Source organism: Vipera ursinii (genome assembly GCF_947247035.1).
Source record: "Vipera ursinii genome assembly, chromosome: 1".
NCBI classification, from domain to species: domain Eukaryota; kingdom Metazoa; phylum Chordata; class Lepidosauria; order Squamata; family Viperidae; genus Vipera; species Vipera ursinii.
Genome location: NC_139512.1, coordinates 357,655,426 through 357,679,706, shown reverse-complemented (window position 1 = coordinate 357,679,706; position 24,281 = coordinate 357,655,426). Strand labels below are relative to the sequence as shown.

Sequence of the window (24,281 nt, the reverse complement as noted above, 5' to 3'; positions counted from 1 at the left end):
AATCCACAAATTCACTAGAATTCACTAGAATCCACAAGAATTCAACCAGAATCTACAAAAATTCACTAGAATTCAACAGAATCCACAAGAATTTAACCAGAATCCACATAAATTCACTAGAATCCACAAGAATTTAACCAGAATCCATATAAATTCACTAGAATCCACAAGAATTTAACTAGAATCCACAAGAATTCACTAGAGTTCACAAGAATTCACTAGGATTATAAGAATCCACAAGAATTTACTAGAATCCGCCAGAATCCGCACAAGCAGCAGGCCTGTCCGGGGCAGAGCAGAATCCCGGATTTCCCCGCTTGGGGTCGGGGTCCGGGGAAGGTCTCCAGGGGGGGTGCCGGACAGGAAGATGACCCCTTGGATGAGGAAAGAGCATCTACTCAGTTGTGGGTCCAAATTTTGAACTGTCGGGCATTAACAACACACCACAGCAGAGGAGGCTACGCTCACGGGAGCCTAAATTTCCCGTTGCTAAGTGAGACACTTGTCAAGCGAGCTTTGCTCCATTTCACGACCTTTCCCGCCACAATTATCAAGGGAATCACTGTGGTCGTTATGTGAGTCACACGGTTGTTAAGAGAATCCGGCTTCCCCCCATTGCCTCCGCTTGTCAGAAGGTGGCCGGAGGGGATCGTGTGAGACCCCCCCCCGGGACACGCCCAGCGTCGTAACTGTGGGTCGGTTGTGACTGCGGGGATGCTGCAACAGTCGAAAGTGTGAAACACGGTCCTCGGTAGTCCCTTCGTTCAGTGCCACTTGTCGCTTCGCGCGGCCACTAAATGAGCCGCTGTAAGTCAAGGACCGCCTGCGGCTCTGAGGAAAGCTGTAGTGAGTTCAAAGGGTTGCTTAGCCACAAGAGTGAAACCACAGCCTGCCAAATCCATCCCCGAGGCTGGCAGTGCCAGGCGGGTGCCAGGAACGGAAAGGTGGGGGGGGGAGCCCATGGACTCCGGCTTCTCCCCCTCCCCCTCCCCAAAAAAGGGGGAGGGACTTGCCTCTCTCTGCAGCCGCCGCAACTCATCACTCAGGCTGTTGTTGACCTTCATGAGTTGCTGGACTTTGGCTTCGGAGACGGCCAGAGCCTTCTTGACCTCCAGGTACTCCTGCAGGGTGATGGCCCCGTCCGACAGGTCGGAGGAGTCCATGCTCTGCGGGGGGGGGGGGGAGAGACACGGGGGGGGGGGGGGAAAGAAGGGGGTCAGTTTAGGTTTGTTGTGCGATGAAGGGCAGGGACAGCGTCCACCCTTCGGTGGGATGGTGGGGAGTGGAGAAAGCTGGCAGGATGGGGTCCTTCCCCTCCCTCTCTCCTTCCCTCTCTCCTTCCCCCTTTTCCTTCCCTTCATCTCCCTTCCCTCCTCTCCTCCTCTCCTCTCCCTTTCCCTTCCTCTCCTTTGCTTTCCTTCTCTCTTTTCTTTTTCTTTTTCTTCTTTTCCTTTCATCTCTTCCATTCTTTTCCTGTCCCTTCCCTTCCCCTTCTCCACTCATCTCCTTTCCTTTTCTCCTCTTTTCTTCCTTCCCTTTCTTTTCCTTCTTTCCCTTTCTTTCCCTTTTTTCTTTCCTTCCTTCCTTTCTCCCTCTCCCTCCCTTCCTCTTTTCTTCCTCCTTTTCTCTCTCTCTGTCTTTTACCTTTCTTTTTCTTTCTTTCTTTCTCTCTTCCTTGCTATCTTTTCCTTCCTTCCTTCCTTCCTTCCTTCCTTCCTTCCTTCCTTCCTTCCTTCCTTCCCTTCACCACAGAATCCTATGTTGGAAGGGAGGTCTTGGAGGTCTTCTAGTCCAACCCTCAAGCAGGAGACCCTAACCCATTTCAGACAAGTGGCTGTCCAGTCTCTTCTTAGAAGCCTCCAGGGATGGAGCACCCACGACTTCTGGAGGCAAGGAGTTCCGCTGGACAACTGTTCTTGCCCAACAGAGCAATTATCTCCTCCCTGCCTCCCTCCGTCCCCCCCTCACACCCTCCCAAGGGGGGTCTCACCCGAGCACGGTTGTTGCGCGCAGCGTTCGCGCTGCGCAGGGGCTCCTGGTCCGTGTCCTCATCGGAGGCCACGCTGTCGTAGTCGTGCTGGTCGTCCAAGTCGCTGGGGCCGTGGACGGAGGCGTCAAAGGCCTCTGCAGCAACAACCAAGGGGGGAGGGGTTACCCCTGGGGGAAAGAGCCTCTTCCTCCCCCCCCCCGCCGGGGCCCCTCTCCCCGAAGCCCCTCCTCCCCTCCCCCAGACTCACCCGTGGGGCTGGTCAGGCCTTTGCCCTGCTGGCGCCGCTTGGCCTCGCTCAGGATGTCAATGATTAGGGTGGCGAACTCGCGGGCGTTGAAGCGGGCCAGCTTCTGCCGGCCCTGGGGGCAACGAGGGAGGAAAGGGCAGGGTGAGACCGAAGCCCTTAGGGCAGGGGTAGGCAACCTCGGATCTTTTATGACTCATGGACGTCAACTCCCAGAATTCCTGAGCCTGTATGGTGAACTATGGCTCCTTTACGGTTTGTGGACTTCAACTCCCAGAATTCCTGAGCCTGTATGGTGAACTATGGCTCCTTTACGGTTTGTGGACTTCAACTCCCAGAATTCCTGAGCCTGTATGGTGAACTATGGCTCCTTTACGGTTTGTGGACTTCAACTCCCAGAATTCTTCAGCCAGTATGGGGAACTATGGCTCCTTTATGGCTTGTGGACTTCAACTCCCAGAATTCCTGAGCCTGTATGGTGAACAATGGCCCCTTTATGGCTTGTGGACTTCAACTCCCAGAATTCTTCAGCCAGTATGGTGAACTATGGCCCCTTTATGGCTTGTGGACTTCAACTCCCAGAATTCCTGAGCCTGTATGGGGAACTATGGCTCCTTTATGGTTTGTGGACTTCAACTCCCAGAATTCTTCAGCCAGTATGGGGAACTATGGCCCCTTTATGGCTTGTGGACTTCAATTCCCAGAATTCCTGAGCCAGCCATGCTGGCTCAGGAATTCTGGGAGTTGAAGTCCGTGAGTCATAAAAGAGCCGAGGTTGCCTACCCCTGCCCTAGGGAGACCACCCAAGCCGTCGCTCAGAATGCTGAACTCTTGAGCAGGCGCCAAATGTCCGGAGCAGCGCGTAAAGGTTCAAAAGACCAGATCCACATATCCACATGGGAAGGTTGGGTTAGACTGGCTTATTGCCAAAAGCCCACACGCAGGAATCCTCTGGGCACCTGCTCGGAGTCCGATCAGGGTCAACTGAGTTCAAAGCAGGTTGGACCTGGTTTGCTGGTGGCTACGAAGGGATTTTAGGCTGATGCCTCTCTTGACGCCCCCCCCTACAAACACCGCCCCAGGCTCTGCCGCTCTTTCCCCAATCTGAAGGCAGCCAGGACTGAAACATGTCTGCCTCCGGGGGGGGGGGGTGTCTGCGAAGGGTGGTCGAAAAAGTCAAGATGACAGGCAGAAGATAAGATCAATAGACAGGCAGACAGGCAGATGATAGACAGATAGATCAATAGACAGATGATAGACAGATAATAGATATACGATATAGATAGATGTTTGATGATAAACAGATAATAGACAGATGATACAGATAGGTAATACATTGACAAGATAGATAGATAGATAGAAAGTTGTTAGATAGATAGATAGATAGATAGATAGATAGATAGATAGAAAGATAGATAGATAGATGATAGATAGATGGATAGATAGATAAATAGATATAGATAGATAGATAGATATAGATAGATATAAATATAGATAGATATAAATATATATAGATATATAGATAGATAGATAGATAGATAGATAGATAGATAGATAGATAGATAGATAGATATAGATAGATAGATAGATAGATAGACAGACAGACAAATGAGAAACAGATAGATAATAGATAGATGATATAAATAGATGATAGATAGATGATAGACAGACAAATAGACAAACAGACCAATATTAGACAGATAGAGAGGGAGAGCTAGAGAGAGATACAGACAGATGATGGACAGACAGATATACAGACAGATAGATAGATAGAGATAAATGATTGATAGATTAGATAGATATAGACAGAGGATATAGATAAATGATATAGATAGGTAGACAGATAGACAGATAAACAGACAAACAAGCAGACAGATTGACAGGCATGACAGATAGACATGAGTCAATTGCCAAGCGTCTGAATTTCAATCACACGACCATGGCGATACCGCAACGGTGGTGTGAGAAATTTTCCCAATGGTCATTTTTTCCAGTGCCGTTGTAACTTCGAACGGTCACTAAGTGAGCCGTTGTAAGCCAAGGACGCACACAGAGAGAGGCCCGGGGGATCACCTGATTCCGGGTGGCTGAATATTCGGGGTTGACCGGCAGGAAGGGCACCGCGCTCCGCTCCGTCACCAGGGTGCTGTGGTTCTGCGTGGTGAGCCAGACTTTTGCGGGGGAGGAAGCAGAGGGGAGGAACGCAAGGTCAGCCACCCAGAAATTAGGCCGGTCCCGGGGGTGGAGGGGGGGGTGACCCCCATCGGAGCACAAAACCGGCCCCTGCGACACCCTAGCCCTTTGGCCAGGAAGCCTGCGTATGGCGCTGCCCGCCGCCCCAAGTGAAGACTTCGACAAGCCTCTGCAAGTTTCTAGTCCTCAATCTTTGCAAGCGCAGAGGCTCTCATTCCCCCCCCCCAAAAAAAACCAGAGTCAAGCTTTTACCGGCGTCGTTTTCGCGGCGATCCACTTCATCGTAAACGTCCATCGCGAGCTCTTCAAAGAGATGGTTGCTCAGCTATTGGGGAGGGGGGGGGAAGAGACACATTCATCTTCCGGTTTAGTTTGAGTGGGGGGCTTCGGCTGGGGTGGGGGAGGCTGGGTGGCTGGTGCCGAGTTCTGATCCTCTTCCCAAGATGGGCAGAACAAGCTGCCAAGGATGCCAAGTTTCCCCAAACGAATGGAAATGGCAGAATTTTGTGACACTTATTTGGTGTGTGTGTGTGTGTGTGTGTGGGAGGGGGGTCGCGTCCCCCTCCCCATTGCACACCCAGTTTGACTTTTAAAGCAAAGCAGTCCTTTTCAGATTTAAAAATGGGAAGTTTCAAACCCTTGGGGGCTTTCAGATGGGTGGACTTCATCTCCCAGAATTCCCCAGTCAGCATAGCTGACTGGGGAATTCTGGGAGATGAAGTCCACCCATCTGAAAGCCCCCAAGGGTGAAAAACAACTGGTTTAAATTGCTTTTTTCCCCTGAATGTTGCAGAGGGATGGACTAGATGATCTCGTGGGGGATCCTTCCCACTCCATTCCCCAGGGGCCAGGTGGGTACGTGTGGATGGACAGAAAGAAGATAAACACAGAACAGGGTTTTACACACTTAGCCCCTGGAAGATGTGCGGACTTCAACTCCCAGAATTCCCCCTGGTGGAGGAATTCTGGGAATTGAAGTCCATCATTCTTCAAGCAGCCAAAGGTGAGAAACACTCGCCTTAGAAGCCTCACCTGGCCCACATTAAAAAAAACAAAAAAAGGAAAAGTGGCCACAAGGAGATCCCAGCCTGCGCCAGGTCGTGAGTTCGAAACCATCTCACTTACCGCCTGCAACTTCTTCTTCGCTGCCTTGGCCAACTCCGAAAGGTCTAAGCTGAGGGGGGGGGAGGTGGAGGAGAAAGATGCATCAGTGCCCCCACCCCATTTCTCCTTCCCAGTGGATGCCCCACCAGACCCCACCAGCCCGCAAAAACCCCATTCGAAGCGCTAGAATTTCCCAATGATAACATTTATTATGAAGGAGGGAAACAAAGAAAAGAAGGACAATCGGGGGGGGGGGGGGGATGGACAGAGAGAAGGAATGGGCCCAGCCAGTTTGGTCTAGGGGCGCCAGGCTAGAAAGCAGGAGACGGTGAGTTCTAGTCCCGCCTTAGGCATGGAAACCGGATGGATGACTTTAGGCCAATCACCAGGCAACGGTGAGTTCTAGGCCCGACTTAGGCATGAAAGCTGGATGGGTGACTTTGGGCCCATCACCAGGCGATGGTGAGTTCTAGTCCCGCCATAGGCATGAAAGCCGGCTGGGTCTTTGGGCGTCACCAGGCGACGGTGAGCTCTAGTCCTGCCTTAGGTATGAAAACCGGCTGGGTGACTTTGGGCCAATCACCAGGCGATGGTGAGTTCTAGGCCCACCTCAGGCATGAAAGTCAGATGGGTGACTTTGGGCCCATCACCAGGCGACGGTGAGTTCTAGTCCCACCTTAGGTATGAAAGCCGGCTGGGTGACTTTGGGCGAATCACCAGGAGACGGTGAGTTCTAGGCCCGCCTTAGGCATGAAAGTCGGATGGGTGACTTTGGGCCCATCAGCAGGAGACGGTGAGTTCTAGTCCCACCATAGGCATGAAAGCCGGCTGGGTGACTTTGGGCCAGTCACCAGGCGACCGTGAGCTCTAGTCCTGCCTTAGGTATGAAAACCGGCTGGGTGACTTTGGTCCAATCACCAGGCGACAGTGAGCTCTAGTCCTGCCTTAGGTATGAAAGCCGGCTGGGTGACTTTGGGCGAATCACCAGGAGACGGTGAGTTCTAGTCCCGCCTTAGCAATAAAAGGTGGCTGGGTGACTTTGGGCCAATCGCCAGGAGACAGGAAGTTCTAGTCCCGCCTTAACCAGGAAAGCCGGCTGGCTGACGTTCCAGCAGTCTCTCTCTCTCTGAAGAGCTAAACCCACCTCACAGGGTGGGTGTGCGGGGGGGGGAGAAGAGGGAAGGTGCGTTGGTTATATTCGCCGCCTTGACTTCTTTGTTAAAATAATAATAATAATAATAAAAGGTGGGATACAAATAAATAAATAAATGGGACCTCACATGCCCCTCGCCCAAAAAAACCCCCGCAGGAGTCCCCTGTGGGCAGCGTACAAATTCAATAAAATCTTCATTAAACCAGAATAACATCCGGCCTTGGGATTTCTCCCGCTCGGCAAGCAGAAGGCGCAGATGATGGCGGTGGGCTTGAAAGGTCCCAGCCGCCCCCCCCCTTTCTCCAGACCCTTCCCCACATGCACGAGGCCCCCCCACAAAACGGGGGGGCGCGGATGGGCGGCAGGGGGGCAGGCGAGGGCAATGCATGCAGGGGAGAGCCGAGCCCTCCGTACCTTTGCGACATGCATTTGGGGCGCACTCTGATTCCGCAAAGAGCAGCAGGGAAGAAAGACGAGGAGGTTAGAAAGAGGTGGGGGGATGTGGGGGGGAAACAGCAACAACCACACCGCCCCCCCTCCCTGGAAACTGCAGGCTGGTTTCCTCGACTCTCGAACCCAGGACCTGGTGCCCCCTTAGCCTGCCGTGCATGGCACACAAGCTTCCTTTTCCTAATGGAACTCAAACCGGGATTGAGCCCATCGGCAACCCTGGCCCTGCCTCGCATGGGGGATACCGACAGTCCTCGAATTACAACCATTCATTCAGTGACGGTTGCAACGGCCCTGAAAAAAGCGACCGCCGACCGATCCTTGCAGTGACGACCGTCGCAACGTCCCCCTGGTCACGTGATTGAAATCCGGACGCTTGGCAACTGGCACGTGCTTAGGACAGCTGCAGCGTCCCCGGGGTCCCGCGATCCCCATTTGCAACCTTCCGCCAAGCAACGTCAATGGGGAAGCCAGATTGGCTTAATGACCGTGTCACTAACTGAACAGCCACGGTGATTCGCTTAACAACCGTGGCAAGGAAGATCGTAAAAGGGTAACCTCACAAATTTCTCACTTGACATAAATTTTGGGCTCCCTTGCGGTCGTAAGTTGAGGACCCCCTGCAATATCACCAAAACCTTAAACCACGGTTCATTTGTGAGAGGGCTCACTATGGGACCGTGCCTCATTTTACGACCTTTCCCGTGGCAGTGAATCACTGCCGTCATTAAGCAAAATCCATTGTCTGCAATTGGTGGGTGAACGTGGGAAATAATGCTGATTTCTGGCCCAGAAGCCATCAATTGTGGTTAGTTGCTAAGTGCTCAAACTACAAGCACGCGACCGTGGGGGTGGGCAGCTGTCAGAACATGGAATCTGGGTCATGAGCAGCCCTGGCGAAGTCCGTTAGAAGTCGTAACGGTGGCTAAGCAAATGTTTGTAAGTCGAGGACTATCGGTTCAAGAACTGGGGCCTGTATTTGAATCCTGCCAATTTTTACTTCGGGCACCCCGATGATTGTGGCTGCAATTGTTAAGGATTTCAAGGAAATCCTGCTTCCTCTAAAACAGGCAGAAACTTTAAAGCAGATTTTGCTGACTTTTGACTCCTTGCGTAAAAAATAAAATAAAATAAAATAAAATAAAATTAGGGGGGTGTCTTCCCCGAATAGAGTATTCTGAGGACACGTGCAGACTTCATCTCCCCAAATTTTGCAATTTGGGGGGTACTGAATGCTAGAAAAGCAGGAACACCTCATATTCACTAAAGCCACGTTTCTCAGCCGTTGTACCTTTAAGAAAGGTGGACTTCAATTCCCAGAATTCTGGGAGTTGAAGTCCACACTTCTTAACAAGTTCCATGGTTGAGAAACATGACATTAAGCGGATAACTAGATTACACAGTGGGATTTTGCTCTGCAGGAACTCTCCCATTCCTCTGAAAACATAGAAACAAAAGTAATTTCTGGGGGGCGGAAAAAGTATATACAGGTAGTCCTCAACTTACAATGGTTCGTTTAGCGACCATTCAAAGTTACAACAGCACTTTAAAAAAAAGTGACGTTTAACCGTTTCCCCCACTTACAACCATTTGCAGCATCCCCGTGGGTCACATGATCAAAATTCGGACACTAGGCAAGTGACTCGTATTTACGACGGTCGCAGTGACCCCGGGCTCACGGGATCCCCTTTTTGCGAACTTCTGACCAGCAAAGTCCACGCGGGAAGCTCGATTCCCTTAACGACCGTGTGACTAACAAGGGTGGCCAGGAAAGTCATAAAAAGGGGCAAAACCCGTTTAACGACAGCTTAGCCGCAGAAATGTCTGGCTCCGTTGTAAGTTGAGGACTGCCTGCCGAGAAGGGCTTCAAACTCTTCTGCAAGGGTAACCAAATAAATTTGCAATTCCTTGGCTGTGATTTTACTTCCCTGAAATGCTGTATGAAGGCCTGTCTTATTCGCCTGTCTGAGACGGTGTAAGTTCTCCTGCTTTGAACAGGGGGTTGGACTAGAAGACCTCCAAGGTCCCTTCCAGATTCTATTCTATTCTATTGAATCTCAATTAAGGGCTAACTTTAACGCAAAGGAGGAAAAAATAAAGGTAAAGCAAATTAATTCATTTCTCGCTTTAGGAGAGATTATTCCTGATGGGGTTGGGTGAGATTTTTTGGAAAAAAAAACACAATTTATTTATTTTGTTTAAAAGGGATCCTCGGCAGCCAAGAGCAAAGTCAGTTTTTGCAGATCCCTTCGCACTGGATCCCCGCGTTTGGGGTGGGGGGAGAGGAAGGATGCCTGGCCGGGAAAGGCCACCAGGGGGCAGCGTTTCTTCCTTTAGAGAGGGCAGAAAGGGAGGGGGGATTAAAGGGGAGGGGAATCACTTACCTGTCTGCCATCTGGGGAATGATGTAATGCCCGTTCTTGTGATCTAGGTTGAAAGACAGGGGGAAAACATGGCTGAGCCAAGCTAATCAATACCTGATATATTAACTATCAAGCTCAGAGACCACCAAGGACCCCACAGTCCTCCTCCCTTCTGGCACTCATGATGTTCCCGAGTTGGGTCATGAAAGGTCTGCAAGGAAACCACCCAGCTCAGAGAGCACCAAGGACCCCATGGTCTCCTCCTCTTCTTCCTCCTCCTCCTCCTCCTCCTCCTCCTCCTCCTCCTCCTCCCCCCTCCTAGCACTGATGAGGTTACCTATTTGGGTCATGAAACGTCTGCAAGGAAACCACCCAGCTCAGAGGGCACCGAGGACCCCACAGTCCTCCTCCTCCCCCTCCTCCTTCTCCTCCTTTCTAGCCATGATGACGTTGCCCAGATGGGTGATGAAACGTCCGCAAGAAAACCACCCAGGTCAGAGGGCACCAGGGACCCCACTGGTCCTCCTCCTCCTCCTCCAACCCCTTCTAGCACTGATGATGTTCCCTAGTTGGGTCATGAAACGTCCGCAAGAAAACCACCCAGCTCAGAGGGCACCAGGGACCCCACTGGTCCTCCTCCTCCTCCTCCAACCCCTTCTAGCACTGATGATGTTCCCTAGTTGGGTCATGAAACGTCCGCAAGAAAACCACCCAGGTCAGAGGGCACCAGGGACCCCACTGGTCCTCCTCCTCCTCCTCCAACCCCTTCTAGCACTGATGATGTTCCCTAGTTGGGTCATGAAACGTCTGCAAGGAAACCACCCAGCTCAGAGAGCACCAAGGACCCCACAGTCCTTCCTCCTCCTCCTCCTCCTCCTCCTCCTCCTCCTCCTCCTCCTCCTCCCTTCGAGCACTGATGATGTTTCCTAGTTGGGTCATGAAACGTCTGCAAGGAAACCACCAAGCTCAGAGGGCACCAGGGACCCCACAGTTCTCCTCCTCCTCCTCCCTTCGAGCACTGATGATGTTCCCTAGTTGGGTCATGAAACGTCTGCAAGGAAACCGCCCAGCTCAGAGGGCGCCAGGGACCCCAGCTTGCTCGGTCTGCCATCACCCAGCCAAGACCCCCTGGCACCCTTCCCTTACCTGGCTTGCGCCCACAAAGGTAGAAGGCCAGACGGTCAGTCAGCTCATACTGGCACTCCACCAGTCGCTCGGCCAGTTCATGCTGGGAGGCCTGTCTGTGGAGAAGGAAAGGCCAGCTAAGCCGGGCACCGGGGCCCAACTCAGCCCCGACAAGTTGCGTCACGGGAGTTTAAGGGGCAAGAGACTGACCCGGAATTGCATACACACATGGGCCACGCTCACACATCACTCGGCCTGGGTCAAAATGGGCCTGGGTATTTTGTGGGGCAGGGCCTTGGAGATATGAAATGGGGTAGGGCAGGGGTCTTCCAACGTGGCCCTTTTATGACTTGTGGACTTCCAACGGCCAGAATTCCTCAGCCAGCGAAGAACGCTATCAGTCTGTATTCTATAGCAGGGTCCTCAGCCTTGGAAACTTTAAGACTTGTGGACTTCAACTCCCAGAATTCCTCAACCAGGAACGCGATGGATGGATGGATAGATAGATGGATGATAGATAGATAGATAGATAGATAGATAGATAGATAGATAGATAGATAGATAGATAGATAAAATTTTACACAAATATGAGCTGTCACGGGTGTGACTACTGCCTGTCGATGGCCTTCAGGTTAGGCTGACACAGGAAATAAAGATTTGTCCCATGTTTGGGGCCTAGCAAGGTAATCTAAATAGTTAACAAGCATTTGACACATATCTCCCATGCTTCTCAGCTAACAAAGCGAGAGAGAGCCTGTGGCCTAGAGGTGAAAACAACTGCCTAATGTGCAATCAGCCCAGGTTCGAATCTCAGAAGGGTATGGCTGACTGATGAAAACTAATAAGTTTGAAATGCATATCAGTCTCCCTTAATTCTTTGTTAGCAATTTAAAAAAAAATTACATAGATAGATAGATAGATAGATAGATAGATAGATAGATAGATAGATAGATTAGGTAGGTAGGTAGGTAGGTAGGTAGGTAGGTAGGTAGATAGACAGCCATTTGTCTGAAATGGTATAGGGTTTCCTGCCTGAGCAGGGGGTTGGACTAGATGACCTCCAACGTCCCTTCCAACTTTACTATTATGATTATGATTATGATTAGATAGTTGATAGATAGATAGAAAGATAATGATGGATAATGATGGATAGACAGATATGGATGGATAGATAGACTTGGATGGATATAAATAATGAAGGATGGATAGATAAGAGAGAGAGAGAGAGATCTGGAATTTTCTTTCCTGCAAACGATCCTGACCCCACTCAGCCCCCACCTGGCGTAATCAATGGGTGTCCGTCCGTTTACGTCGGGAGCGCCTGGGTCAGCTCCATACACCACCAGCAGCTCCGCCTGGAGCACCTGACCGGCTTTGGCAGCCACGTGCAAAGGCGTGGTCCCCTTCTCCTAAAAAAAAAAAGAGAAGAAAGAAAAGAGTGAGAATTCTGCACATGCCCAGAGGCTCTGGAGCGAGGTATACTAGATTAGCCTTGGACATACCGGGTGGAAGAAGTTGGCTTGGGCCCCCAAGGAGAGAAGGCGCAAACAGGTTTCCAGGTTGCCCGTTCGGACGCTCGAATGCAGTTGCTGCAGAAGAAAAAGGAGATTAGAGGGCTGGGAAGGGACTTCAAATCCCAGAATTCCCCGGCCAGCCAACTCCCCCACCACATTTTATTTATCTGTCTGTCTGTCTGTCTGTCTGTCTGTCTGTCTGTCTATCTATCTATCTATCTATCTATCTATCTATCTATCTATCTATCTATCTATCTATGGATGGAATAATCAAGGAGAGAAGCAACCTAGAACTAAGGAGAAACTACGTGATAGCGAGGACAACTAACCAGTGGAACTCCTTGCCTCCAGAAGTGGTGAATGCTCCAACACTGGAAGTTTTTAAGAAGAGACTGGACAGCCATTTGCCTGAAATGGTATAGGGTTTCCTGCCTGAGCAGGGGGTTGGACTAGATGACCTCCAAGGTCCCTTCCAACTTTATCATCATCATTATCATTATTTATCTATCCATTTATCATCACATTGATCTATCATTGACCTATGCATCAATCTCTCTCTTTGATTTATATAACTTATCTGTCTTTCTGTCTATCATCTATATTTATCTTCTATCTACATAGCTAACTAGCTACCAACTTTTTTATCTATCTATCATCTATCTATCTATCTATCTATCTATCTATCTATCTACCTACCTACCTAATCTCTATCTAATATCTCTATCTATCTATATCTACCTACCTACCTATCTAATCTCTAATCTTTTTCTTTTTCTTTCTTTCTTTCTTTCTTTCTTTTTCTTTCTTTCTTTCTTTCTCTTTCTTTCTTTCTTTCTCTTTCTTTTTCTATCTATCTACCTACCTACCTATCTAATCTCTCTTTTTCTTTCTATCATCTATCTATCTATCTATCTATCTATCTATCTATCTATCTATCTATCTATCTATCTATCATCTAATTTATATAGTCATATCTATTATCTATTCTTATTCATCTATCTACAGTATCTCTCTCTATTTCTATCTATCTATATCCATTCATCCATCCATCCATCCTTCCATCCATCATCCCTTTTGTTAAAAAAAGGCTAACATAAAAGCTTTCAAATCAGATGCATTCCAGGACATCACAAAGCACAAAGACAGGGCAGGTGTGTTCTCTCTCTCTCTCTCTCTCTCTCTCTCTCTCTCTCTCTCTCTCTCTCTCTCTCTCTCTCTCTCTCTCTCTCTCTCTCACACACACACACACACACACACACACACACACTCACCTTGCTGAGATCCTTGGCAGTGACCCCGTCGTCATCCCGACACGGCAGCTTATGTACGAAGGCCAGCATCTGGTATTTGGCACGGATGAATTCGGACTTGGTGGGGCTGGGGGTGTGCGTGAAATAAAGGATTAGGCGAGAGGCTTTCTGTGCCCCCCAAGGACTGACCTTGTCCATAGCCAGAGGGGTCCGTGACTTTGGGGGGGGGGGGGAAACAGCAAGAAGCAGGTGTACATCCATCAGATATACTGTCCCCTTTAATGTCGGGGGGGGGGTCTTTGGTTGCCCAATCACCATTCCAACCTTTGAAGCCCCTTGTGGACCTTCCATCCACAAATTCTGACTTGCAACCTGTGGTCATAAAGTCGAGGAGTACCTGTACCGGGGTGGCGGGGGGGGAACCTCACTTGCCAACGAGAGGAGCGGCAAATAAATGTAATAAACAAACCAGCTAATTTTAAGCGAATTAAAAATGGGTAAACTTTGGAAAAGTGGCACGGAAACGCCATCTCCCGTCTCCAGAAACCTCGGGGCCAAGCGCCACAAGCCGGGGTAGCAGCTATCAAGGCATTCCCCCCTGATCCCCCTTGAAAGACACACACACACACACACCCCAAAACAACCCCCCACTCACTGGACTTTGTCCTGAGGATTCGCTTTACGGCGTCCGCTCTGCACTTGTGCCGGATCGAGCAGGGAGTGTTCCCAGATGGAGTTGGCGCCATTGCTGGCGAGGGTGTGCACCATCTGGAAGAGAACACAATTGGGGGGGGTTGTGGGAGAGCATGAGCACATATTGTGGGACACACACACACACACACACACACACCCTGCCAGGAAGGCTTTCCCGGGGAAGTGAGCATGGCTGTTCATCCCTTCTGTTCATCCAGCCTGCCTTGCTTGGCTCCCAAATGCAAGCATGAGATTCCCTTCCGATGTTCGTTCCCTCTTACCGTCCTTAAGCTGGGAATCTCGGCTTGCTTTTCGGGCTGGAGGGAAAGGGGGTTATTTTTTTTTTGAAGGGAACGTTGCTCTGATTTAGAAAAAAAGAGAATAATAAAGCTGGAAGGGGCCTTAGAGGTCCTCTAGTCCAACCCCAACCCCCCCCCCCTTGCCCAAGCAGGAGAGCCTACACATCACTCCGGATAAATGGCTGTCCAGTCTCTTCCTAAAAAGTTCCAGTGTTGGAACACCCACAACTTCTTGTGGCAAGTCGTTCCACTGGTTAAGAATAGAAATAATAGAATAGAATAGAATAGAATAGAATAGAATAGAATAGAATAGAATAGAATAGAATAGAATAGAATAGAATAGAATAGAATAGAATAGAATAGAATAAAAAGAATAGAATAGAATAGAATAGAATAGAATAGAATAGAATAGAATAGAATAGAATAGAATAGAATAGAATAAAAAGAATAGAATAGAATAGAATAGAATAAAAAGAATAGAATAGAATAGAATAGAATAGAATAGAATAGAATAGAATAGAATAGAATACAGAATATAGAAGAATAGAACAGAACAGAATAGAATAGAATAGAAATAAGAATAGAGTAGAATAGGCAGGGTCTCCTGTTTTGAGCAGGGGGGTGGACTAGAAAACCTCCAAGGTCCCTTCCAACTCTGATCAATCAATCGATTGACTGATTGAAGCCCCACGCCCACAGAAGGGACCCTCCCACTCACCTGGAGCAAGGTGGCTGACCAGGGGCTGTGTCGCAGGTGCTTCACAATGGATATATGCCGGCCCAAACTCCGATGGACGCTGCAACATTCATCGCACACCAACACTCCTCGGTTGATGGATGCCCAGCCGGGGTCTGGAGAGAGGGGGGAGGGAGAGGAAGGACCCTTGTGAAACAGGTGGGGGAAAGGGGGAGGCAGCCTGGGAGCCCCCCACCCCGTCAGGAGGCGCTTTGAAAGGGACTCCAGAAACCATGCTCCACCATCGCAGCCCGGAGTAGGCAACCTTGTTTTGGAAAAAGGGGTGTGTGCCATGCTTTGTGGGGTGTGCGGTGCCAAGGGTTTCACGGAGGGCGGGCGTTTAAAAATGCACCGGGTTCATGTAAGGCCAGCCTGTTCTTCGCACAAAGGAGTCGCATCTTTTCACAGTCGCAACGTGAGGCCATCACCATCACCAATGGAGGGGGGGGGAGCACGGAAGCCCATTTTTCTTATTTTCCAAAGAGGTTCCCAGATCTTGCCCGCCCTCTTTGCCACCCCCTCAGGCTAGCGGCCTGAAATGGGGGGGGGAAGGAAACGTACTCTGCACATGCTCCAACGCTAATGCCAACCGCAACCCGCCAAATGCCCAAACTGCAGCCCTCGAGACTGTCCACCCAGCGATGGTTCAGTGAAAAAAGCGACTTCGTTTTTCACACTTACGACCGTGGCAGCGCCCCCGGGGCCACCTGATCGGAATCCAGGCGTTTGGCGATGGTCCCAAGTACAGGGAGTCCTTGAACGTACGACCACAACGGAGCCCAAAATTTACGTTGCTAAGCGAGACGTTGGTTAAGCATTGCCTCACTTTACAACCTTTCTGGCCACCGTTGTTAAGCGAATCGCTGCAGTTGTTCAATTAGGGACACGGTCGTTAAGCGAATCCGGCTTCCCTCATTGCCTTTGCTGGTCAGAAGGTCGCAAAAGGGGATCACGTGACGCCCTCCCGGGACGCTGCAACCGTTGTAAGTACGAGTCAGTCGCCAAGCGCCTGAAGTTTGATCAGGTGACCATGGGGAATGCTGCAACGGTCGTAAGTGTGGAAAAAACGGTCATAAGTCCCTTTTTCCAGTGCTGTTGTAACTTTGAACCATCACTAAACAAACAGTGGTGAGGACTCCTCGTACTTATGATGTTTGCAGCATGTCAGGGTCATGTGGTCACTTTTTGCAAAGTCCAGGGGGTTGGACTAGAAGACCTCCAAGGTCCCTTCCAACTTCATCATCATCATCATCATCATCATCATCATCTGTATTATTATTATTATTATTATTATTACTACATTATCATTATTGTTGTTGTTATTATAGTTGTTGTTGTTGTTATTACCTTGCCACAAGCAAAGAAAATAGGGCAGCCAGGTTTGCTGAAAAACTGTTGTTGTTGTTAGCTGCGAAGTCGTGTCCGACCCATCGCGACCCCATGAACAACGTTCCTCCAGGCCTTCCTGTCCTCTACCATCTTCTGGAGTCCCTTTAAGCTCAGGCCTCCTGCTTCAGTGACTCCATCCAGCCTCCTCATTCTCTGTCGTCCCCTTCTTCTCTTGCCCTCGATCTTTCCCAGCATTAGGCTCTTCTCCAGTGAGTCCTTCCTTCTCATTAGGTGGCCAAAGGATTTGAGTTTCCACTTCAGGATCTGGCCTTCTAAAGAGCAGTCAGGGTTGATCTCCTCTAGGACTGACCGGTTTGATCGCCTTGCAGTCCAAGGGACTCGCAGGAGTCTTCTCCAGCACCATAGTTCAAAGGCCTCCATTCTTTGGCGCTCAGCCTTTCTTATGGTCCAACTTTCACTGCCATACATTGCAACTGGGAAGACCATAGCCTTGACTATACGCACTTTTGTTGGCAGGGTGATGTCTCTGCTTTTTAGCGTGCTGTCTAGATTTGCCATGGCTTTCCTCCCCAGGAGCAAACGTCTTTTAATTTCTCAGCTGCAGTCCCCATCTGCGGTGATCTTGGAGCCCAGGAAAATAAAATCTGTCCCTACCTCCATTTCTTCCCCATCTATTTGCCAGGAATTGAGAGGGCCAGATGCCATGATCTTGGTTTTCTTAATGTTAAGTTTCAACCCAAGTTTTGCACTCTCCTTCTTCACCCGCAACAAGAGGCTCTTTAGTTCTTCTTCACTTTCTGCCATTAGAGTGGTATCATCTGCGTATCTTAGGTTGTTGATATTTCTTCCGGCAATCTTAATTCCAACTTTTGATTCATCTAGCCCTGCCTTTCTCATGATGTGCTCTGCATATAAGTTAAATAGGCAAGGCGACAGTATACAGCCTTGCCGGACTCCTTTCCCAATTTTGAACCAATCAGTGGTTCCGTGTCCAGTTCTCACTGTTGCTTCTTGACCCGCATATAGGTTTCTTAAGAGACAAAAAAGATGGTCTGGTACTCCCATCTCTTTAAGAACTTGCCACAGTTTGTTATGATCCACACAATCAAAGGCTTTAGCATAGTCAATGAAGCAGAAGTAGATGTTTTTCTGGAACTCCCTAGCTTTCTCCATGATCCAGCGTATGTTGGCAATTTGATCTCTAGTTCCTCTGCCTCTTCGAAATCCTGCCTGTACTTCTGGTAGTTCTCGATCCACATACTGCTGAAGTCTAGCTTGTAGGATTTTAAGCATGACTTTACTAGCATGAGAAATGAGTGCAATGGTGTGATAGTTTGAACATTCTTTGGCACTGCCTTTCTTTGGAATTGGAATGTAAACTGATCTTTTCCAATCCTGTGGCCACTGTTGAGTTTTCCAAATTTGCTGGCAGATTGAGTGTAGCACTTTTACTGCACTGTCTTTTAAGATTTTGAATAGCTCAGCTGGAATACTGTCACCTCCACTAGCTTTGTTGTTGCTCAGCTTTTCTAAGGCCCACTTCACCTCACATTCTAGGATGTCTGGCTCGAGGTCAGTGACCACCTCATTGTGATTATCTGGGACATTAAGCTCATTCTTGTATAGTTCTTCTGTGTAATTTTGCCACCTCTTCTTAATCTCTTCTGCCTCTGTTAGGTCCCTGCCATTTTGGTCCTTTATCATGCCCATTTTTGCATGAAACGTTCCCTTCATCTCTCCAATTTTCTTGAAAAGATCTCTGGTCCTCCCTATTCTATTGTTTTCTTCTATTTCTTTGCATTGTTCATTTAAGAAGGCATTCTTATCTCTTCTGGCTATTCTCTGGAATTCAGCATTCAATTGGGCGTATCTTTCTTTTTCTCCCTTGCCTTTCGCTTCCCTCCTTTCCTCAGCTATTTGCAAAGCTTCCTCAGACAGCCATTTTGCTTTCTTGCATTTCTTTTCCTTTGGGATGGTTTTGGTTGCTACCTGTTGTACAATGTCACGAACCTCTGTCCATAGTTCTTCAGGCACTCTGTCTATCAGATCTAATTCCTTAAATCTATTTGTCACCTCTACTGTATATTCAACAGGGATATGATTTAATTCATACCTGACTGGCCTAGTGCTTTTCCCTACTTTCTTCAGTTTAAGCCTAAACTTTGCAAGGAGAAGCTCATGGTCTGAGCCACAGTCAGCTCCTGGTCTTGTTTTTACTGACTGTATAGAGCTTCTCCATCTTTGGCTGCAGAGCATATAGTCAATCTGATTTCTGTGTTGACCATCTGGTGATGTCCATGTGTAGAGCCGTCTCTTGGGTTGTTGGAAAAGAGTGTTTGCTATGACCATCGTATTCTCTTGACAGAATTCTATCAGCCTATTCAATTAATAAGCATGGAAATAAAGACCATTTTGCAAAGTCCAGGGGTTGGACTAGAAGACCTCCAAGGTCCCTTCCAACTTCATCATCATCATCATCATCATCATTATTATTACCTTCCCACAAGCAAAGAAAACAGGGAAGCCATGTTTGCTGAAACCTACCACGGTTCGCTTAATAACTATGGCAAAAAAGGCCATAAGATTTGGCCGAAGCTCACTTAACGACCGCCTTGCTTAGCAACACCTACTTCCGGCTCAACGTGCTCACAAGTGGCAGCTGGGATGCCTCCCTGAGGGCCTCCTGGCAAAAGGAAGGGAAGGGGGGGGAGAGAGGAAGAGCACGCGATGGGCTCCCTTCTGATTTAAAGGTGGTCCTCCACTTACAACAGTTCATTTAGCGACAGTTCAAAGTTACAAGAGCCTTGAAAAAAAGCGACTGAGGTCCGTTTTTCACACTTACAGCCGTCGCAGCGTTTCCCTGCTCACCCGATCCAAATTCAGACTTTCGGCAACTGACTCGTATTTATGACGGTCGCAGTGTTCCCCCCCCAGGGGGTCTCACGAGATTCCCCTTTGGCGGCCTTCCGACCAGCAAAGTCAATGGGGGGGAGAGGAACCTGGATTCACTTAACGGCCGCGTTTCTAACTTGAAGACTGCAGTGATTCGCTTAACGACGGAGGCAAGGAAGGGGGGCAAAATTCACTTTACAACTGTCTCACGTAGCGACAGAAATTTCGGGATCAATTGTGGTCGTGAAGCGAGGACTCCCTGTGTTTATGCATTTATTTATGCTTGTATGTATGTTTGTTTATTTATTTATTCATTCAATTTATTCAGTTTGTTTGCTGCCAAACTTACTGCGAGGCTTCTTAAAGCCATTTATTTATTTATTCATTCATTCATTCGTTTGCCCCCCATCTTGCTGCAAGGAAGTTTCTTAAAGCCATTTATGTATGTATGCATGTGTGTATGTATATTTATCCATCCATCCATCCATGTATGTATGTATTTTATTTATCCATCCATGTATGTTTTATTTATCCATCCATCCATGTATGTATGCATGTATGTATATTTATCCATCCATCCATCCATCCATCCATCCATCCATCCATCCATGTATGTATTTTATTTATCCATCCATCCATCCATGTATGTTTTATTTATCCATCCATCCATCCATCCATTCATCCATCCATGTATGTTTTATTTATCCATCCATCCATCCACCCATTTAAGTATGCATGTATGTATATTTATCCATCCATCCATCCATCCATCCATTTATGTATTTTATTTATCCATCCATCCATTTATGTATTTTATTTATCCATCCATCCATCCATCCATTTATTTATTTATTTATTTAAATTTGTTTGCTGCCCATCTTGCTGCAAGAGTTTCTGAAAGCCAGAGACACACTTTCTCTCTCTCTCTCTGGTTGCTAAGGAAATCCCTAAAGGTCTCCCTAGCAACCGCCAGGGGGTTGTGCCGGTCGCTAAGGAAACCCTTCCTTAGCAATGGCCGCCCAGAGGAGGAAAAAGGGGACCTCGCTGTCCTCCCTCTCCCCAGCCAAAATCGGACCCTCGTCACAAAAAGAGGACCTGCCACCTGAAAGAGTTATACAGCATTATAGAATAAGAGAGCTGGAAGGGACCTGGGAGGTCTTCTAGTCTAACCCGCTGCTCAGACCAATTTCTGTCCAATTTTTTTCTTCAAAACTTCCAGTGTTGGAGACTCGGAGTCTTCCTTCCCGGCGGAAAAGAATACAGAATACAGGCAGTCCTCGGTTTAATAACCATTCGTTTAGTGACCGTTCAAAGTTACAACGGCACTGAGCCAAGGGACTCGGGGCCGTTGTTGCAGCGTTCCCCTGTGGTCACCGGACCAAAATTCGGCCACTTGCCAACGGGTTTGTACATATGACCGTCACTGTGCCCTGGGGCTGTCACGCGCCCCGCTTTTGCGACCTCCTCGCTGGCAGAGTCATCGGTGGAAGCCAGATTCCCTCAGCCACCGTGTTCCTAACTTAACAACTGCAGCAATTCACTTAACAACCGGGATGAGAGAAGTCGTAAAATGGGGCAAAACCCCCTTAACGACGGTCTTGCGCAGCGGTGGAAATTTCGGGCTCGGTCGTGCTCATAAGCCGAGGACTGAAATGTCTGAAATGGTGTAGAGTTTCCTGCCTGAGCAGGGGGTTGGACTAGATGACCTCCAAGATCCCTTCCAACAACAACATCATCTCTCTTTCTCTTTCTTTTTCTTTCTTTCTTTCTTTCTTTCTTTCTTTCTTTCTTTCTTTTTTCTTTCTTTCTTCTTTCTTTCTCTCTCTCATATATATATATACATACATATATATATATACACACACATACATATATATATATGCATACATACATACATACATACATACATACATACATACATATATATATATATATATATATATATAAATAATGAGACTTGTATGCCGCCCTATCTCCCGAAGGACTCAGGGCAGCTAACAACCATAAAATACAAATAAATACAAATATTAAAAAAGAATTAAATTGTCTCAAAGTCCCACTAAAACCAATAAAAACATTTAAAATCATAATTAAAAACCCCATTATCATCATCATCATTATTATTATTATCATTGTCATCATTATTATCATTATTATTATTTTGACTACCTGTATGTGGCCCCAGACTCCAGGGGAACAACTCCCCCCCCCAAGTGCCAGGGGATGCCACCTGTGAGAGCTGAAAAATAAAGGCAGAACATGGCTGGCGGAGGAATTCTGGGAGTTGAAGTCCTCAAATTTTAACCTTGCCAGGTTTGGAGACACCCCCCCTGTTCAAAGGGCACAAACTCTTGTAAGCGAGATGAGTCAGCCCAGCCCTGCGGGGCCCCTAAACCCTGCAGCCCCCAGAATAACTGAATAGCAGAGTTGGAAGGGTCCTTGGAGGTCTTCTAGTCCAACCTGACCTTCGGCGCCTGACCTTCGCTCCTTCCGACGGGATCTTAAGACCTACTTGTTTGAACAAGCCGGCCTGGCCTGATGGGTTTTGGGTTTTATTATTGCTTTTAACGTATTTTAACTTATTGTTTTAAGGTATTGGGCACTTTGTTTAATCTTTTCTTAATTTTTGTATCCTTGTATTAGTATTTATTGCCCTGTTCACCACCCTGAGTCCTTCGGGAGAAGGGCGGTATACAAGTAAAATTATTATTATTATTATTATTATTATTATTATTATTATTATTATTATTATTATTATTATTATTATTATTAACCCCTTGCTCAGGTAGACCATTTCAGACCAATGGTTGTCCAATCTCTTCTTCAATACCTCAAAAACCCAGCTAAATGCCCCTCCACTGGGCCACCAAGCAATGCCCACTCCCCTCCATTCCCCACCTGCCTGGGTCCCCTAAGATAGGAAGAACCCCCCCCCCCCAATTTAAAACAAGGGTATCCAACCTTGGCCCCTTTAAGACCAGTGGACTTCAACTCCCAGAATTCCAAGCAATGCCCTCTCTCTCTCTCTCCCTCCCTCTCCCTCTTTCCCTCCCTCCCTCCTTCTTCTCTCTCTCCCTCCCTCCCTCTCCCTCCCTCTCCTACCCTCCCTCCCTGTCTCTCTCCCCCCCTCCATAACCAGAAAAGATTTAAAACCTGTGGACTTCAACTCCCAGAATTCCCCAGCCAGCTGGCTGGGGAATTCTGGGAGTTGAAGTCCACAGGTCTTAAAAGGGCCAAGGCCGGCTAGCCCTGATTTAATAGAAGTGCCTGGACGTCTGGAGAGCCCAGGTTAAGAGGCTGAGACCATCGATGCCAACCTCACCAGGGAGACGAACAAAGGATGCCGGCATTTTATCCTGTCCTAATTGATGGTTTCCGGATGCGTGACAATACACAACCGTTTTTTCACACCTCCCTCTGCCTCCGTCAAAATGCCTCCTCCACGCTGGGCTATTCTGGGCTGTGTCCCCACACCCAGATAGATCCCTGGGAAAGAACTGCCAGCCCCAGAGAGATTGGGGGGGGGCATCTGGCATGCCAGGGTGCGGCTGGAGTCCGGGGTGGGGGTGGGGTCTGACCTCAGCTCCACAAGGCTGAGCGTGCACAGTTCGAATCCTACTCACAGGGCTGCATTCGGGATCACGGGGCTGGAAAGTTGGGGGGGCTGCAAAATAGAGGGGTCTGCACCCCAATATAGGATCAGCTCCCCCAGGAATCTGCACAACAGAGGGGGGTCTGTACCCCAATATAGGATCAGCTCCCCAGGAACAGGGAGGGCTCTGCACCCCAATATACAATCCCCTCCCCTAGGAACCGGCACAAGAGAGGGGGGTCTGCACCCCAATATACAATCCCCTCCCCCAGGAACCGGCACGAGGGGGGATCTGCACCCCAATATACAATCCCCTCCCCCAGGAACCTGCACAAGAGAGGGGGGGTCTGCACCCCAATATACAATCCCCTCCCCCAGGAACCGGCACGAGGGGGGATCTGCACCCCAATATACAATCCCCTCCCCCAGGAACCTGCACAACAGAGAGGGGGGTCTGCACCCCAATATACAATCCCCTCCCCCAGGAACCTACACAACAGAGAGGGGGTATCTGTACCCCAATATATAATCCCCTCCCCCAGGAACCTGCACAAGAGAGGGGGGATCTGTACCCCAATATACAATCCCCTCCCCCAGGAACCTGCACAACAGAGAGGGGGGTCTGCACCCCAATATACAATCCCCTCCCCCAGGAACCTGCACAACAGAGAGGGGGTATCTGTACCCCAATATACAATCCCCTCCCCCAGGAACCTGCACAAGAGAGGGGGGATCTGTACCCCAATATACAATCCCCTCCCCAGAAACCTACACGAGAGGGTTCTGCACCCCAATATAGGATCATCCCCCCAGGAACCTGAACAAAAGGGAGGGTTCTGCACCCCAATATGGAATCATCCCTCCAGAACCTGCACAACAGGGAGGGGGGGTCTGCACCCCAACATGGGATCCCCTCCCCAACTCCCAAGCCCGCAGGCCATCCCTGAACCCAGCACCACGAAGACCCCCAAGAGGGTCTCTGAGCATGCTTGCAAATTGTTCACCCACTGCAAACTCCCCCAAATTTCTAATGGGGTCTGGGGGGTCGATAAGCGGGGGGGGGGGGGAAGAAGCAAAAGAGCACCTGGGCAGGCAAAGGTTAAATTTTAGGATTCCAGGCTGGGATTTCAGCACTGCCAGGAGAGGGAGGGTGGGTGCTGGGTCATTTCTACACCCACAAAAGCCCCCCCACCCCAATTCCAGGCCAGGAGGGGATGATGTCACCCGCCTCTTCATTTGGAGGCCCAGCAAGGCTCTTCCCCCCCCTTTCCTCCCCCCCCCCACAAGTACTGGGTCTCTTTGTTCCCCAGAGAGAACACAAAATGCTGCAGTG

General features: G+C 48.9%; 1 protein-coding gene across 4 annotated transcripts in view; it reads right to left on the bottom strand.

Moving 5' to 3' along the window:
- Positions 1 to 24,281, bottom strand: part of GIT1 (GIT ArfGAP 1) — a 57,033-nt gene that overhangs the window by 9,608 nt on the left and 23,144 nt on the right. For 2 of the 4 annotated variants that reach the window (XM_083379710.1, XM_083379712.1), the window contains exons 2-15: positions 15,097 to 15,230; positions 14,042 to 14,154; positions 13,408 to 13,513; positions 12,125 to 12,211; positions 11,901 to 12,031; positions 10,644 to 10,738; positions 9,519 to 9,561; positions 7,099 to 7,125; positions 5,553 to 5,601; positions 4,680 to 4,752; positions 4,308 to 4,405; positions 2,238 to 2,349; positions 1,991 to 2,124; positions 1,014 to 1,166 (exon numbers count right to left, since the gene is read on the bottom strand). In XM_083379710.1, the coding sequence (XP_083235836.1) occupies positions 1,014 to 1,166; positions 1,991 to 2,124; positions 2,238 to 2,349; positions 4,308 to 4,405; positions 4,680 to 4,752; positions 5,553 to 5,601; positions 7,099 to 7,125; positions 9,519 to 9,561; positions 10,644 to 10,738; positions 11,901 to 12,031; positions 12,125 to 12,211; positions 13,408 to 13,513; positions 14,042 to 14,154; positions 15,097 to 15,230 (1,355 nt within the window). The remainder of the gene's footprint in view (positions 1 to 1,013; positions 1,167 to 1,990; positions 2,125 to 2,237; positions 2,350 to 4,307; positions 4,406 to 4,679; positions 4,753 to 5,552; positions 5,602 to 7,098; positions 7,126 to 9,518; positions 9,562 to 10,643; positions 10,739 to 11,900; positions 12,032 to 12,124; positions 12,212 to 13,407; positions 13,514 to 14,041; positions 14,155 to 15,096; positions 15,231 to 24,281) is intronic. The other 2 variants (XM_083379711.1, XM_083379713.1) reach the window with 1 other exon arrangement.